The following is a 14273-nucleotide window of genomic DNA, read 5'->3' as shown; positions in this document are numbered from 1 at the left end:
TTTCGTCTGATTTCATGGGATGCTTGTGTGTGTCATGATGTCGAGCGAACATATACCTACAGCGTCGCATCTGATTACAATCTTTTTCTCTTATTGTGTCTTTGTTTTTTTCTTTTTCCTTACTTTCGTTTCGCCTTTATTTCTCCTCTTAGTGAGGGAGGAAAAAATCGATTCTTGTCATATTGACGAACAAACACAACATGCTCGGGTTTTTTTGTTGTGTAAATACAATAGTCAAAATGAATGCGGCGGGCAGAGGGTCGCGATCGGGGGGAAACAATAGGCTCGCACGAAAAATGTGGCATCCCCTTGAAAATCAAGTTGAAAAAAAAACGAAAAATCACGAAGAATGTGCGGGCCCCAATGTCCTCGGCCGCTTCCCGTTTCGTGTCGACCATCTATCAGATAAGCATCTGGTTTTGGTTTGCTTGACGGGTGTCCTTCTATCGTTTCTGTCGACCTAAATGAGAAACGTCATCATCACGTGAACTCCCATTTTTTATTTCTTTTTTTTTATGGTCTTTTCTTCACATTATCGTACGTATTTGCATCGAACACTGAGGGGTCCTCATTGTGCGTGTTTGCAGGTATAACGTCCTCGTATAGCCGGCCAGTCCAGCAGACAATAGCCAATGAGAGGACTCACGTGACGCCACACTTTCCATCTCGCATTTTGGAAACTGTATACGAGTTGTTGCTGCTATACTCTTTTCTTTGCTTCCCTTATATTCACTGTGCCCTTTATTTTTTTATTTTTCTCGAAATCATCTTTCCAAATTGAAATTTGTCAACGCTTCAACAGCTGCTCCGATCGTGAAGAAAGATGAGACGCTATTCAAATTTCCGCCGTTTGCTTCCAATGTGAATGGACGTGGTGACGAGTGTTCCTCTTCTTTCGTATGAAGATGAGCGCCATTGTCGTTGACTGGTTGACGATCTTTATTGTTGACTTGATTTTATTCATTCACAAATATGTTGAATAATTATTTTTTAAACACAAACTGGTACCCCCTCAGGGGTGGTAAAAAAGGGTCCCGGAAGGTCCAATTTTTTAACCACTTGATATTTTGTTGTCCTTCCCCCAACTATTTGAAGAAGGTCCGTCGTAGTCTTAAACATTCTTTCAGTCGACTCGATGGATGTCTTCATTTTCGGGATTCGGAAAAGACGGGGGGGTCGTCGTGCCTCGTTTTGCATATTTAATTCTGTTGGAACGTGATGATAAATGGGCAAGAAGAGAAGCGATTTGATGCGTGCTAGACGAAATGTGGGAATCCTTTGTTACTCACGTCAAAAGAGGGGAGACGGAGAGTCGAAAGAGATCAAAAAGAGGGATAGAAAAGAGAGCAGTGATATGTACATTCAGGTGGACATTTTCGTTAGCTCTGTCGCCGGAAGTGCATCGGGTGTGGTCTGTCTACCCTCCTGCCGGGTCCTTTTCCGATCTTTTTCTTTTATTTATTTATTTATTTTTTTGTTATCCAGCCGACTCGGAACTCACCGAGCACGCCGGCAAGAGAATATATATCAGTGTGTATAGTTACATTTCTGCGTCACGGTTGATCTCGTCAACCGACTCTTGTGTTCTGGGCTCGTTTCCTACCCACACACACACACACGGTGGTATTTATATATTTATTTATTTTTATAAAGAAAAGCAAGTGAATCAAATTCGAATATAAGCTCCCCACTTCCTCTGTGTCTCTTCTTCTTTCTATTATCAATTTCGATTTTTGTTTTTCCTTTTTCCTATCGTCCGATGTCGTGTTATCTGTAGGCTCTTTGGGCTCCTATTCGATGACGCGCTGCATGTGCATTCGAACAGGTTTTTCTTATCTTTTCCAAGGAAATATTCAATTTGCAGTAAAAAAATGAATAAAATGGAACAACAGGTGCATATTTTGCTACCGTACGGAGGTTATAATAAAATTTTAAACACACTGGTATCGTCCGAATTGAAGATTTTTAGGCTTTAAAAATTCCCCTTTAAAATTTAAGAAAAAAAAACAAAAAAAAACAGCCCGAAGATCTAAAAAATAAAATCGACTTTTAGGGATTGCCCTTAACAAGTTTGGCAATAGATTTTGGCAGGTAAACTTAAAAGGGAAAAGCATGTTATCGTAAATAGGGAGACCAAAATAAAACAAACGGGCAGCGCTTAACGGCCTCTGTCATGGCCACACGATCCAATTTTCTTTTCTTTTTTTTTCAGCTAAACAAAAAAACTTAATTGGCAATGGAAAGCTATTTTTCTTTTCTTTCGTCTTTTTTGTTTTGTTTTTGTGTTGCTCAAAACGAATTGTGACTAATGTTATATCGGGGAAAATCATCACCGTCGCCAATTGGCTTGTTTCAACAGCTTTCTCAAGTGGCAGTCATCATCATAATAAGCGCACTTTTCTCACTTTTTGTTTCACTTTTTTTTTTCTTTTTATCTCCCCCTTTCCTGGAAACTGTGGACGTGTCCCTTTTTGTTGGTATCTTCATCCGTGGCGGATATAATATTTTCCCTCTCATGCGGATGGTGTGAAAAAGAAACAACACGAGTTACGTCGTTCATTTGCGAGTTTGAACCGTAACATTCCTTAATCCTGAAAATAGATTTGTTTGTTTTGTTTTTTTTTCTTTTTTGGATGCGGCTGTGAGGCGGTGGCGGCAAATGCCAACGTGAAAATAGGAAAGGTGTCAGATGTCGAACTGGAGGTCGAACCATTTCTGTTTCGTGTTTGGGGGCGCTGGTTCTCTCTCTTGTTTTTTTTCGCCGCGTTGACTGTCACAATAAATACACGGTCACTATAGAAATGTATCGACTATCGTAACCCGAAAAACAAAAGTTATATACATCCAGCACGCGATGACTGATGAGATCCCCCTTTTTTTAAACCCGTAATTAGCATTTTTGTTGTTGTTCGGTTTCACAAAGGCAGATAGTCATCGTGGGAGATAATCGTAGTAGAACTGGCCAGAGAAAATTGTCGCCCCAGTGCTACATCGCAAACTGACGAGGCTTTTCCGACCCACAGTTTTTTTGGATTTCTTTAGAACATTTATTTTATTTATTTATTTTTATTCATATTTAAATTTTTTTTTTGGGGGGGGGGTAATCACGGAGAATCATCGCGTCGTTATTGACACGTCAAGAGGTACGCGTGCGAGCGGGGTGTTCAAGTGGCCTGGCAGTTCAGCTCCCATTAGAACTGACGGGATCAACGGGATAGTCTTAAACCATTCGTTAAAAAATGAGCAGGTGCTGATGGCGTTGCGCAAGTTGTCATTTACCGGTACGCGTTGCCATTTCGGCGGCTGATGACTCGTCGTGGAATATTGGAACGAGCGTTCCGCATTTCGTGGCCACTTGTTGCGCAACAATCGGGGCAACCTTGGACTCGGTCGTCACGTTCTTTCTTTTTTTTTCTAGTTGGAAATGATCGACAAGTTCTTCTTTTTTTCTTCTTCTTCTTTTATTCGGCGCGATTTTCAAAAGGCAGCGAGTGGATGTCCGTTGTGATTTGAGTTGCTTCTCAATTTGATTTGATTTTTGTGTTTGCTTCTTCTCGACTTCGTGTCGTCGTCGTTGTTGTTGTTTCCTTCCCCGTCTTCCTCCTTTTTTTTTCTTTCTTTTTTTCGATGCACCTGGCGCACCTGTCGCGTTTCCTCGTCGCACCCGTTTTCACCGTCTTCAATTGTTTTCTCTCTCCTTTTTTTTTTTTTGGTTGATATCCCGTTCGTTCCTCTCTCTCTCCCTCTCTTACCCAATTGTGTACTTATCTGTTGCTTGTGGTGGGTGTAAACAGTACCTATACCCCCCCCCAAAAGAAAGAAAGAAAAAAAAAAGTCAGTTGTACTTGACATCCATCCGAATGAACTGACGGATATTGGTAGGCAACAACATTTGCCGGTTTCGACTATTAGAATTGCGGATCGCGCTGTATATATAGTTGCAACATCTATTTTTGTTTTGTTTTCCTTTTTCATCCGCTCGGTGCTTTGATGTACCGAAAGAGAAAAGAGAAAGAGAGATAGTGACAGAGGAATGGTGGATGAGAGGGAGAATTTAAAAAAAAAAAAAAAAAGGGGGGATGCAGTGGACAGCACCAACATGGAAACGGGCAGAAAAAGAGGAAACACATTTCCGGGCCGGATGCTCGCGAGCGCGCACACACACACACTCAGACATGGGTGCATGCAGCAACATAAGAGATAGAAAGAAGAATAGCCACCCCTCGATCTAAATTTTTTATTTATTTTTGTTTTTGCTTTTTGCTTTTCGAAAGAGAGAGAAAGAGAGAGAGAGAAATAGCTTTTTGTTTTGCTTTTGACATGTCCAGTGTGCCCTCAATGGACTTCTTATTGCAACAAGTTGTTACGTTTGATGTGGGCAGGGGCTTTACCTGACGTCATCACATGGTCAGCCTCAATGTATTGCCAATATTTGGTTGCATTGCGGTTTAATCATATCACCTTTCATGCACGTAACAGAAGGGTTTGCACATACCTAACGAGTTTATTTGTACTTTTGTTTTAAATGCTTCCTAATGCCGGTGGGGCAAATCAACCCTCCTCTTGATTTCAACGTTCCACAGGTGGGGAAAAACAAATGTTTTGTTGTTTTTTCTTATTCATTTTGATACTGAGTGGCATATAGCCTCTTAATTGATCAGCTCAATTTGATACTTATCTTTGACTTTTCGCGTCAGCTAAGAAACGCTTGCAACCCACATCTGTTATAAGAAAAGCAAAAGTTTAGTAATTGGAATCAGCAGTTAACCCATTTACGTTTTTTATTTCTTTTTTTTTGTTTTGTTAACCCTTTTCTCGAATTTTTGTGGCTTTTGTTCTTGAACAAGAGGGCAGGTGAAAGCCCACTGCCAAGATCTCTACACTTGGTAATGACGCCCGTTTGCCCACCTTTTCTCTTTCTTAAGCGCAGCTAATGAGTTGATGCGGTTCGATTAACAACTCGTTTTCTCTCTTCTTCTCCCTCTCATGTTAGTCCTTTATTTTGACACGAGCTGCGGGACCATCTTCCACTTATTAGTATAGGGACTTGTCTCGATAGATTTGATTCGAGTGGCATTCAATTTTCGAACAGCCGAAATTTGGATTGCCACTCAACAGCCAACAACATTTGCCATTTTCTTTTTTTCTCGATTTCGAATTTGCGAATGGCGAAACGTGAAATTGATGTAAGAAAAAAGGGAAAGCGCTTCTTATTTTTAGTCTTACAACAATTTAAAAGTTATTTATTTTTGTAGTACATTTGTTTTGTTCTGTTTATAGAGTTGTGCTGCAATATCTTATCGATAAATACGTCGCCGTTGTGGCACGTGATCGTTTTGTGTTGCAATCATTTAATGTCTTGTCCTATATTATTATTATGATTATTATTATGAATGTTACCACATTATACGAGCGCGCTGCCTTCAAATACTCTCATTTATGAAGAAAAGTGCTTTTCTTTATCGAATAACAACGCAGGCGTTGGTTGGTCCCTTTAACTCGCCAATCGGCCATTTGTTTTTTTTTTTTGTGTTTTCGATAGTTTAAAAGAATTGTTTTAAAGTTACAAATTGTGTATACGCAAACGAAGTGGATGGTGCAACATCTCGCTCGGACGTGTTTGCTGTGCTGTGTCATGTCGTAACTCGATTGAAGTCGAAGAACCCGCCAATAATGCAACAGTAATAAGTTCTCCTAACTCGCTGGAGTTTTTTGTTGTTGTTGTTTTGTTTTGTTTTCTCTCTCCGTTTTATGGCCCTTCAACCCCATTAAGTGGAAGGAATAAATAAATCAATAAACAAGAACAAGAAAAAGGAAAAAAAACAAAACAAAAGCGTCGACGATCTGATGATATCTGATAATGGGAAGTTTAAAGTGTGCGGTGCAACGGACGTTTAGAAAAACAAAACAAAAACAAAATTCAATAATAAGTCGAATTGCTCCCGATCCCGCGCTCCAGTCGTGGTGGCGTCGTGAATAGCTAAATTTCTTGTTCAACGGAACTTTTTTTATTTTTATTTTTTTTTTTAATTTTTTGCTCGGTGATAATCTTTGCCGTCCTTAATATCATCAGCCCTTTTTTTTTCTTCTTTTTTGTTTTGTTTTGTTTTGTTTTGCTTGCACGCGTTTGCCACGTCTTTTCAAAAAGGTCGCCCACCAATAAAAGGTCGTCCGTGTTCTTCCTTATTTTATTTTTTATTGGCTCCCGTTGTCTCGGCAATAAACGCATCTCGACATTGAAAATGGCGCAATATTATGATACAATCGCAAACGTCCGTTGATCTCTTAGCTGTCGAAATGTTTCAAGTTTCGCGCCAATGACTCGTGTGTTAATCTATGCATTGGATTAGGTCAAAACAAAACAAAAACAAAAACTATTCGTATAATGGAAATCTGCAGGAGTTTTAGTTATTCGCCCGATTGTGATGGTATAAACTTGATCTTGTTATTTGTTACAGACATTGATGTAGTATATACGTTTCCTTTCCAGCCCCGTTTTCTGACGGTCGGTTAAATCCGGCTGCTGGATCAGCTGATCCGTACGATAAGAAACACGTGTAAGGCTAATAGAATCGAATTTAAAAGCTTTCTTAGGATTTGCAACGCCAAAGTAGATGAGGAAGTTGATCAGATCTTTGTGATTTGGCTGAATTAAAAAGCGTTGAAAGAGAAGACGCGGCCGAAAGAAATGGCATCACAAAGAAAAATGAGCGCCATTGTCGCGTTATTAGAGTTTATTTATTTATTTCTAAAATTCATTTTTTGTTTTGTTTTTTTGTGTCTTTCTCTTTTTACAATAGGTCGCCGATCTTGTCGGAACCCTTTCCCGTGTGGATTCCTGATTCTGCTACCACTTGACATCAAATTGTGTTTGCTCTTCAGTTGCGTCCTGTTGAAGACCGAATATTAAAAAAATAAAATTTAAAAAACTATACGCGACCCTCCAATAAACCGTTCGGGCTGCCATCTCTCTACCTCTTCATAATGATGACCAATAATAAAAGAAGAAAAGGCGACAAAAAAAAAAGAAAGGGAGAGAACGTTCTCGCGTGCGGAGAACTGTGGCCGGGCACATTCAACAGGTCAATTTTCGGGGAAACGATGCGGCTGCTCTATTTTTGGCCGGCAGGTTGGCACAGCGTCAATTTTTCCTATTCGCCGCGTCAGCTCACAAAAAAAGGACGGACGTTAGCAACATGGACTGTATAATCTCTAAAAGGTCGGTCTCGTTTAAAACATTTGCATTTTTTGTTCTTTTTATGGGGGCAAAATGACTTTCCAAGTGTTTGCGATGATGCAAATCTCTGTAATGATTGATGTTGTTGTCCATGAACGATGCGAGTTGTTGTCCATGTCGTTCAATATCGTCCGTCCAACGAGTTGCGACCATTTGAATGCACCGCCAAACGGACGAGAGACGTGAGGTGCTAACGGTTCGCGCGTTCAAATCTGAATTGTTTTGCTATGTTGTTTGTTTGTTTTTTTAAATTCTTATTTCTTTGGCGACGATGTCGACGCAAAGAACACGTGAAATAATGAAAAGCGGGGATGGTAGGCGTGAAAGGGAAACCGTTGAACAGAGGCGCATTGTACAAGACATTTTGATTTTTATCTCGTAAAAGAACGGCCTAATTTAGCATTTTTGAGAAACTGAAACAAAAGAATCGTGAAGTTGAACGAATTTTCACTAAAGGCGGTGTGTGTGTGTGTGTGTGTGTGACTCCCTTTTCTTGTTTTTTATTTTGTTTTTTTTTCTAGTCATTCTTTTTTTTTATCGTTTGGCTGCTACGTTATTGTTATTTTCAAATTTATTAGATTTTTTTTTTTTTTTTCCAAAAAACTTAAGTTCGTGAGGACCAATAGGATTAGTAGTCGGGGGCCGGCGGTAATTGTGCGTCGGAGGAGTTGTTCTTTATTTTTGTTTCTGTTTCTTTCCTTTTTGCTTGACGTTCTCTCAGCGTCTCCACCAATAGGGAAACGACTTGGCGCCGTCCTCCCATCGCCTCGGGTCTTCCTCCACCCCTTTTCCCACCCTACCTGTAAATCCGGCGCCTCGCAACGTTCGGGAATGGAAACAGTGGCGCAACCACCAGCTCTCCCTCCCACTTTGCTTTACTTTCTCCCATTTTTTAAATTCTTTTTTATTTTTAAAATCCTCCCGCTGGTGCTGCAACTCCGCTTTTGCCCGACACATTTCAACAGGTAGAAGCGGCTGATGCCCCCCTTTTCTCTCTCTTTTTGCCTCCCACAGCCAACCCGCCAGCCAGCCACCCACCACCGAGAGGATGTGATGTGTGCTCGGAGCAGGTGTTGCAGGTAAAGAGAGGGGAGTGAAGAGAGAGAACCAACCTCTTTGCCGCGACTCTTGTGACTGTTGGCTGCATGTTGTTCCGCACTGCGGCAAAGTTTTCGGTCGTAGTTGCATGGCTGCTGGAGCGTTGGACAGACGCACACCGCGACGCTCCCCACTTTTTTTTGGCCCATTCGCCACGACCACCCCCATCATTACGATCATCATTCACCTTTATCATCACCTGAATCGACGCTCTTCTGGTTTTTTTGTTTTGTTTTTTTCCGTTTTGCATTCGTCTCTACGTAAACTGAATTGACCGTCGCTGAAGTGTGCGCGCATCGTTCAAGACAAATCGCATTTTCAAAAGGTTATCAGCATCTTCCACAGCAACAGTTTTAAATCAGTTTGAGTTTGTGATTGGTCGACGGCATTCGCGTGTCAATTGGAGAGCCAGTTTGGAAAACTGAAACGTCGACATTGGACTCGTTTCGGAAATCAAGTGTCATCACCTAAAACGTCCGCGTGATAACGTGTTTCAGTTGGTGAACAATCCGGCAGAGTTTCGATAGTTGTTTGATTTATAGTTTTGATTTTATTTTTCCCCCGTTGGTTCTTATTTGGTGATTCATCACGGCGACGTTATTCCATCCGCATTTTGGTGAGTTAACAAGTTTCGTTTCATTCGGCACTGAGACTCCGTCGTGATTTCAATGCCCGTGTCAGACAGTAACACGTTCAACGCGCGTGCGTCTCTTGTCTCTATTTTCACACACACAAAAAAATGCCTCTGATCTACAGACTTCAAAAGTCTTTTCAAAACTAAAACGTACTCGTCATTCAATTAGAAGTCCTCCGGGGTCATAGTACGAAGCCGCTTCTTCAGTTCCTCCTTGTTTTATTGTTATGATTATTGATTATGATTATGATTATTTCGGAGATGAAGAAAGAATCTATCTCTTTTCATTTTCCTTGATTTCTGCCTTGTAATCTTCTCGTTTGCCTTTTTTGGCATCGTCTCTCTTGACTGTGTCTAATTACAGACCGGGTCGTTCGACAGTTGCGCGTTAATGCAACGGCGGGGCACGAGCCGCTCCGGGAGATAAGTGTTACGATCGCTCCAAAGAAGCTGCTGTTGTTGTCCTTGTTATTGTAAGGGATCACATAAACGCATCATCGTCAAAGACAAGCTACGATAAAAAGAATCAAAACAGCGACCATCTCTTTTTTTTCCTATTCGCCTTTTAGCCTCCCATTTTTTTTCCTTTGAACTTGCGCTCCAAACTGTCAATAAAAGAGGGACAAAATATAGAAGAGAGACACAAAGTAACAGGGAATTGACATTGTCGAAAAAAATAAAAGATGTGACTGGACGCTGGTGGATTTTGCGATCAACTGTCAATCGCGAGTCTAGACCACTACCGGGGGGGTCTATATATATGTTTTTTTTTATTTTAAATGCGCTGGTCACTTTGCTTTGCGCAATCTGCCTTTTTTTTTTTTTGTCAGTTGTTTCGATCAAGTGGCGGAAAATGAGGCACGGATTAGATGCAACAAGTGGGCGACGTTTTCTTCCCCTTTGAGTGTCTTTCATTGAGAGTTGAAAGAGTGGAGAGGCTTTATCGTCTCTTCTTCTTACCTTCGTCTTATCGTTTAGATAGGGCCGCCGTGTCTTGAGGATTATTTTGGCCAGGAGGAACGGTCAAGAAGGCCGGCTAAAGCCCAGTTGCCATCAGTAGTAGCACCCGTTTTTTTTAATATTTTTTTACAATTGAAAATTTATTGAGTTGATTTTGATTTTTCTGTGTCGCTTTTTTTTATATTTTTGTTGCGCCAATTTGAGGGGATTTCTCTGTTATTCCGCATGGACGTTTGTGTGTGGTCGTCATGGAAGCGATTGGATGCTGTAAAACGAACGACGGATTGCCAGCTTTACGTACTTAGACTGTTGGCTATTTTCCGGCGGTGGGCTATAACAGCCGTCACACGCAAGATCATCTCTGTTGATTTAAATTTCAACAAAAAAAAATGTATTATAATATAAAATTTATTTAATAGAAATAAGAAAAGAAATGAGAAGACGGATCGGCATTTTTGATTACAGCCGTTTGCGCTGCCGAATTTGAGACGAGCTTTGACCGTCGGGGGGCACATTACGCTACCATGTTAAAATCCACACTCGCTTTACAATAATATAACCGCGTTATGGCGTGATCTAAATCTTGGCCGCCCGATCGGCTAATCTCCTTTTGAAAAAGAAAAAAAAACTAAATAAAGAGATAAAACAAACATCCAGCAGCTATAGGTAATACCCCCCCTATTACCATGCGTAAACAGCTCGAGGTGGAGGGTGTCAATTTCGAATTGTCTTTACGAGCCGTTGGGTTCACGTTCTTGTTGACTTCAATTTTTCAAATGAAAGATGTTGGAAGATTGAAATCGATCTGGCATCGAACCGCTTTGTATCTCAAGAAAAAAAAAAGCTGCTCCGCCATGTGAGGTCTTGTTATCTCTTTAACGATGTTACGTAATTGGTTAGGCCTCAGCTTCAATACCTTCAAGTCGATGGAAGAAAAGAAAAAGATGAAGCCACGAGTTTTCATTTTTAAAAAATGAGCGATAAATGAAGAGGTCAAAGAAAAGAAAAAGGATTTTCTTTTCAAAACTGGGAGGCGGCTGTTCACAACAGTTGATGAAGGCAAAACAAGGTTTATTTTTGTTGTTTCGTAACAGTAGGCCTATCAAAGAGATAGGTAGGGCTGCATCGCCGATGGGGGGGCGGCCCAGGTGATTTTTGTTTTGTTTTGTTTTTTTACGAGAAATTCTGATGGTAAAGGGAACCTGAACCTCTTTCTCTCTCTCTCTCTCTCTGCGGGCATCTCGTTAACACGTAAACCCCATGAAGTCCGTGAACACACAACACAAAAATAGCCGATAAAAAAGAAAAAAGAAAAGGGAGAAAATGAAATTGAAAATGTTTTCAAGAGAAAAGAGATCACGGGGTGCCTGTTCATCAGTCTGGCACACTGTCCGCTTGTTTAATTTTTTTTTCCCCTTTAATTTTCGCGTATTTTTTTCTTCTAAAAAAAAAAAAATAAAATTGACGTCCAGTTAACAAAAAGAAAAATCGACAGGAAAAAGAAAACATGAATATGTTCTTCGGTGTTAAATTAGTCTCTCGAAAAGCCCCGTCTGTTATTCCCTATCGTTTCCTTCTTAAGACATACGTTTTATCGTGAATTTTTTTGTTTTTTTGGCTCCGTGTAACTCCCGAATCTCTTAAGCTCGACGTGCAGACCACCTGTTGTATTAGCTCTTTGCGTCCACCAGCATCGCTCACTTGCTAGGGTCCACTTAATAGTTTCCTTTACCACTCGGAAAATGGCCTTGTTTTTTCCTTGTCTCATCTGCCACATGAATCAAGTCGTTGACGTTTAGGCCAAATTGTCTGACGTTTCTCGTGAAAATTGCCATGTCAAAGTCGTCAAAATAAAGAATCGCATTTTTTTGTTTTCTTTCCTAAAGACAATTACGTAAGTTCAAGTTACGTTGGTAACATGACCATAGGCCCGTCACTGAAAATGCGTCCGCCATAAATGTTTTCTCTCCATTTTGATGTTTTTAAACGTTCAATATCTCCGATGGCCACTCTTTTTTCGTTATTTCCTCAGGTGGTTTTGCTGTTGGCCCTTTTTTTTTTTATGACGGCGATTGTGTCGTCATCATCATACCTGTCTGAACCCTTCCGCTTATCTGTTTTGTGTCTTTACGGGTAGCCGTCCTCTTTCAATGTCGATGATGCGGTCCCCCCAACGTGAGAAACGTGTCGTTTCTCTCTCTCTCTTTCTCTCATCTTTAAAAAAATAAATATACGACTGTCGCTTCTATTACAATCTATTTATATTCCTCTAGAGTAAGAGAGAGAGAGAAATGGTTGTCTTATATCCCCCCCCCCCGAAAAAAAGAATAAAGAAAATGGGATTTTTCCTCCCCCGCCTATAGTAAACTACGACTAGGGCAATTTGATATCGACGCGCTTTCTCACACGACACGGTCAAGAGCCTCTCGAAATGAAATCGACAACGGCACTATTTTATTTGATATTTTTTTTGGGCAAAGTCAAAATGTTTCATGGCGTCGTGTTTTTGTTTTTTGTTTTTTTCTTTTTCTATTGTCGCAAGTTTTAGGTGTGGAAGCAGGTGAAGAAGAGGACGAGCTGAGTAGCGATTCCAGCCGAATGATCAGCATGGACGTGAACGGCCCTGGTGGCATGGGTCCGCAGGGCTCGCAACAGCAACAACAGCAGATGCATCAGCAGTCGCAAATGATGCACATGTCATCCGGCGGAGGCAGCGGAAGCGGTGACGATTCCAAGAAAAAACGTGAGTCTCAACGTCGACCTATAAGTTTCTTCTTCTTCTTTTTTTGGGGGGTATGGGGGGGCCTAATTGTTTGGAATCGTAACTGAATTTGACTTGATTTGGCTTACATTTACCGAGAATTCGTGTGGGCTAACAAAACGCCGAGCCACTTTCTTTAACACGAACTGGATTGACAATCGAGAGAAAAGCCCGAAACGCTTAGCTTATTGGTTGATATATATTTATATATATATAGGCCTCTTTTGCTTGCGTCTGATTGTTAGAGGGGGATGCTAATCCAGTCGACTCGTTAAGACGGTAACGAGCCACGATTCTGCTATTTAAATGCTGGCCGTGCATAATATTCTCGCATTATTATTTATCTGGTGTGCACGCACTTTGGCCACAAAGGCCAGATGAAAAATGGATGGATAAAGAAGAGGAGGATGAAGTGGAAGAAGTAAAAGTCCTTTTTTATTATATGTATATTATTTTGTAATTCCTGTCTGGGCGCGCGACGGAAGTTGTCATTTATATGAAACACTCTTCGTAATATCCCCCTTATACATATATATTTTCCCTCCTTATTTTTGTCTAGAAAATGTGTTTTTTTTTTTTTTTTTTTTTGTTTTTTTAGAAAGGGGGACGTGAAATAGAGGGGGATAAGAAGGGGGGAGTGAAAAAAAAAATGCAAAGTCAGCCACACCAACAGCGCGCCCTCTTCTTCCTGTGTCTTCCATCTCTTGGGTTTGGGGTCCTCTTTTTTTTTTGTTTTTTTTTGCCACCACCCCTTCGCCTTCCGTGATCATTCTCACGTCAGATTGTCTTCACTATCATTTTTGACGTGACACAACGTTCACGATGTTTTCAAGCGAACGGAAAGGACGAGCAACGCCAAAACAACAACAGCAAAGTTGGCCATTGTTCCATTCCGTTAAACGTCCGTTTCTTATATTTGTTTGTTTTCTTTATTTGGAGGGGGGGGGGGGACTATCAAAGATGTTAATGTATAGTGGAAACGGATTTAAAATGAAAAAGAAAAAAAAGAGGTTCATCCGGTGAGCCATTTCGATACAATTGTCCAGGCAAGAAAAATGGCACCTTTAATCCAAGTACCAAGATGACATTTAAAACTGGCCCTCCCACATCGAGTCTTTAAATATTCCAACCGTTTTTTGTTTTGTTTTTTTGTTTTGTTTTTATTTGTCTGTTCAAAAAAGCTTCCTTTTGTTTTACTTTGTCACGAAGAAAATTGAGATACACATAAAAGAATGGGGGAAAGAAACGGGCAAGAAGGGAGGTCGAAATACTATAGAGGATATACATGTTGCTGTATTTTAAATAATTCCCGGTCACAGGTATCGTATGATGATATCAATCTCTTGGTCCCATTTTTTTTGTGTTTTTTCTCTCACTGTGATATTTCACTGTTTTGTATCTTTTTAAAAAAAATCTATCCCCCCCCTCTATGGCGTCACCCGCCCTTTTTTTTTTAAGAGAACGTGAAAAAAAAAAAAGTGGGGCTGGCCCCGACAAAGGAGGGTGTGTAGAATAGACGACAAGAAGAGAACATCAGGTTGCTTTTGTAACGAGAGCGTCGCGAGAAGGACCGGATTCGAATC

At 40.7% G+C, this 14273-nt stretch overlaps 1 protein-coding gene across 7 annotated transcripts in view; it reads left to right on the top strand.

The window, feature by feature from the left end:
• The window catches only part of LOC116917006 (paired box protein Pax-8), a 72707-nt gene that overhangs the window by 33195 nt on the left and 25239 nt on the right, over positions 1-14273 (top strand). For 6 of the 7 annotated variants that reach the window (XM_045169398.1, XM_045169397.1, XM_045169399.1 and 3 more), the window contains 2 exons: positions 6801-7219; positions 12478-12672. In XM_045169398.1, coding sequence (XP_045025333.1) covers positions 12528-12672 — 145 coding nt within the window. In that variant the 5' untranslated portion in view covers positions 6801-7219; positions 12478-12527. Of the gene's footprint in view, positions 1-6800; positions 7220-8312; positions 8952-12477; positions 12673-14273 lie in introns of those variants that run through there. The other variant, XM_045169395.1, reaches the window with a different exon arrangement.

This window comes from Daphnia magna, linkage group LG2, assembly GCF_020631705.1.
Source record: "Daphnia magna isolate NIES linkage group LG2, ASM2063170v1.1, whole genome shotgun sequence".
Taxonomy (NCBI): domain Eukaryota; kingdom Metazoa; phylum Arthropoda; class Branchiopoda; order Diplostraca; family Daphniidae; genus Daphnia; species Daphnia magna.
This window is presented reverse-complemented; position numbering and strand designations above follow the sequence as displayed.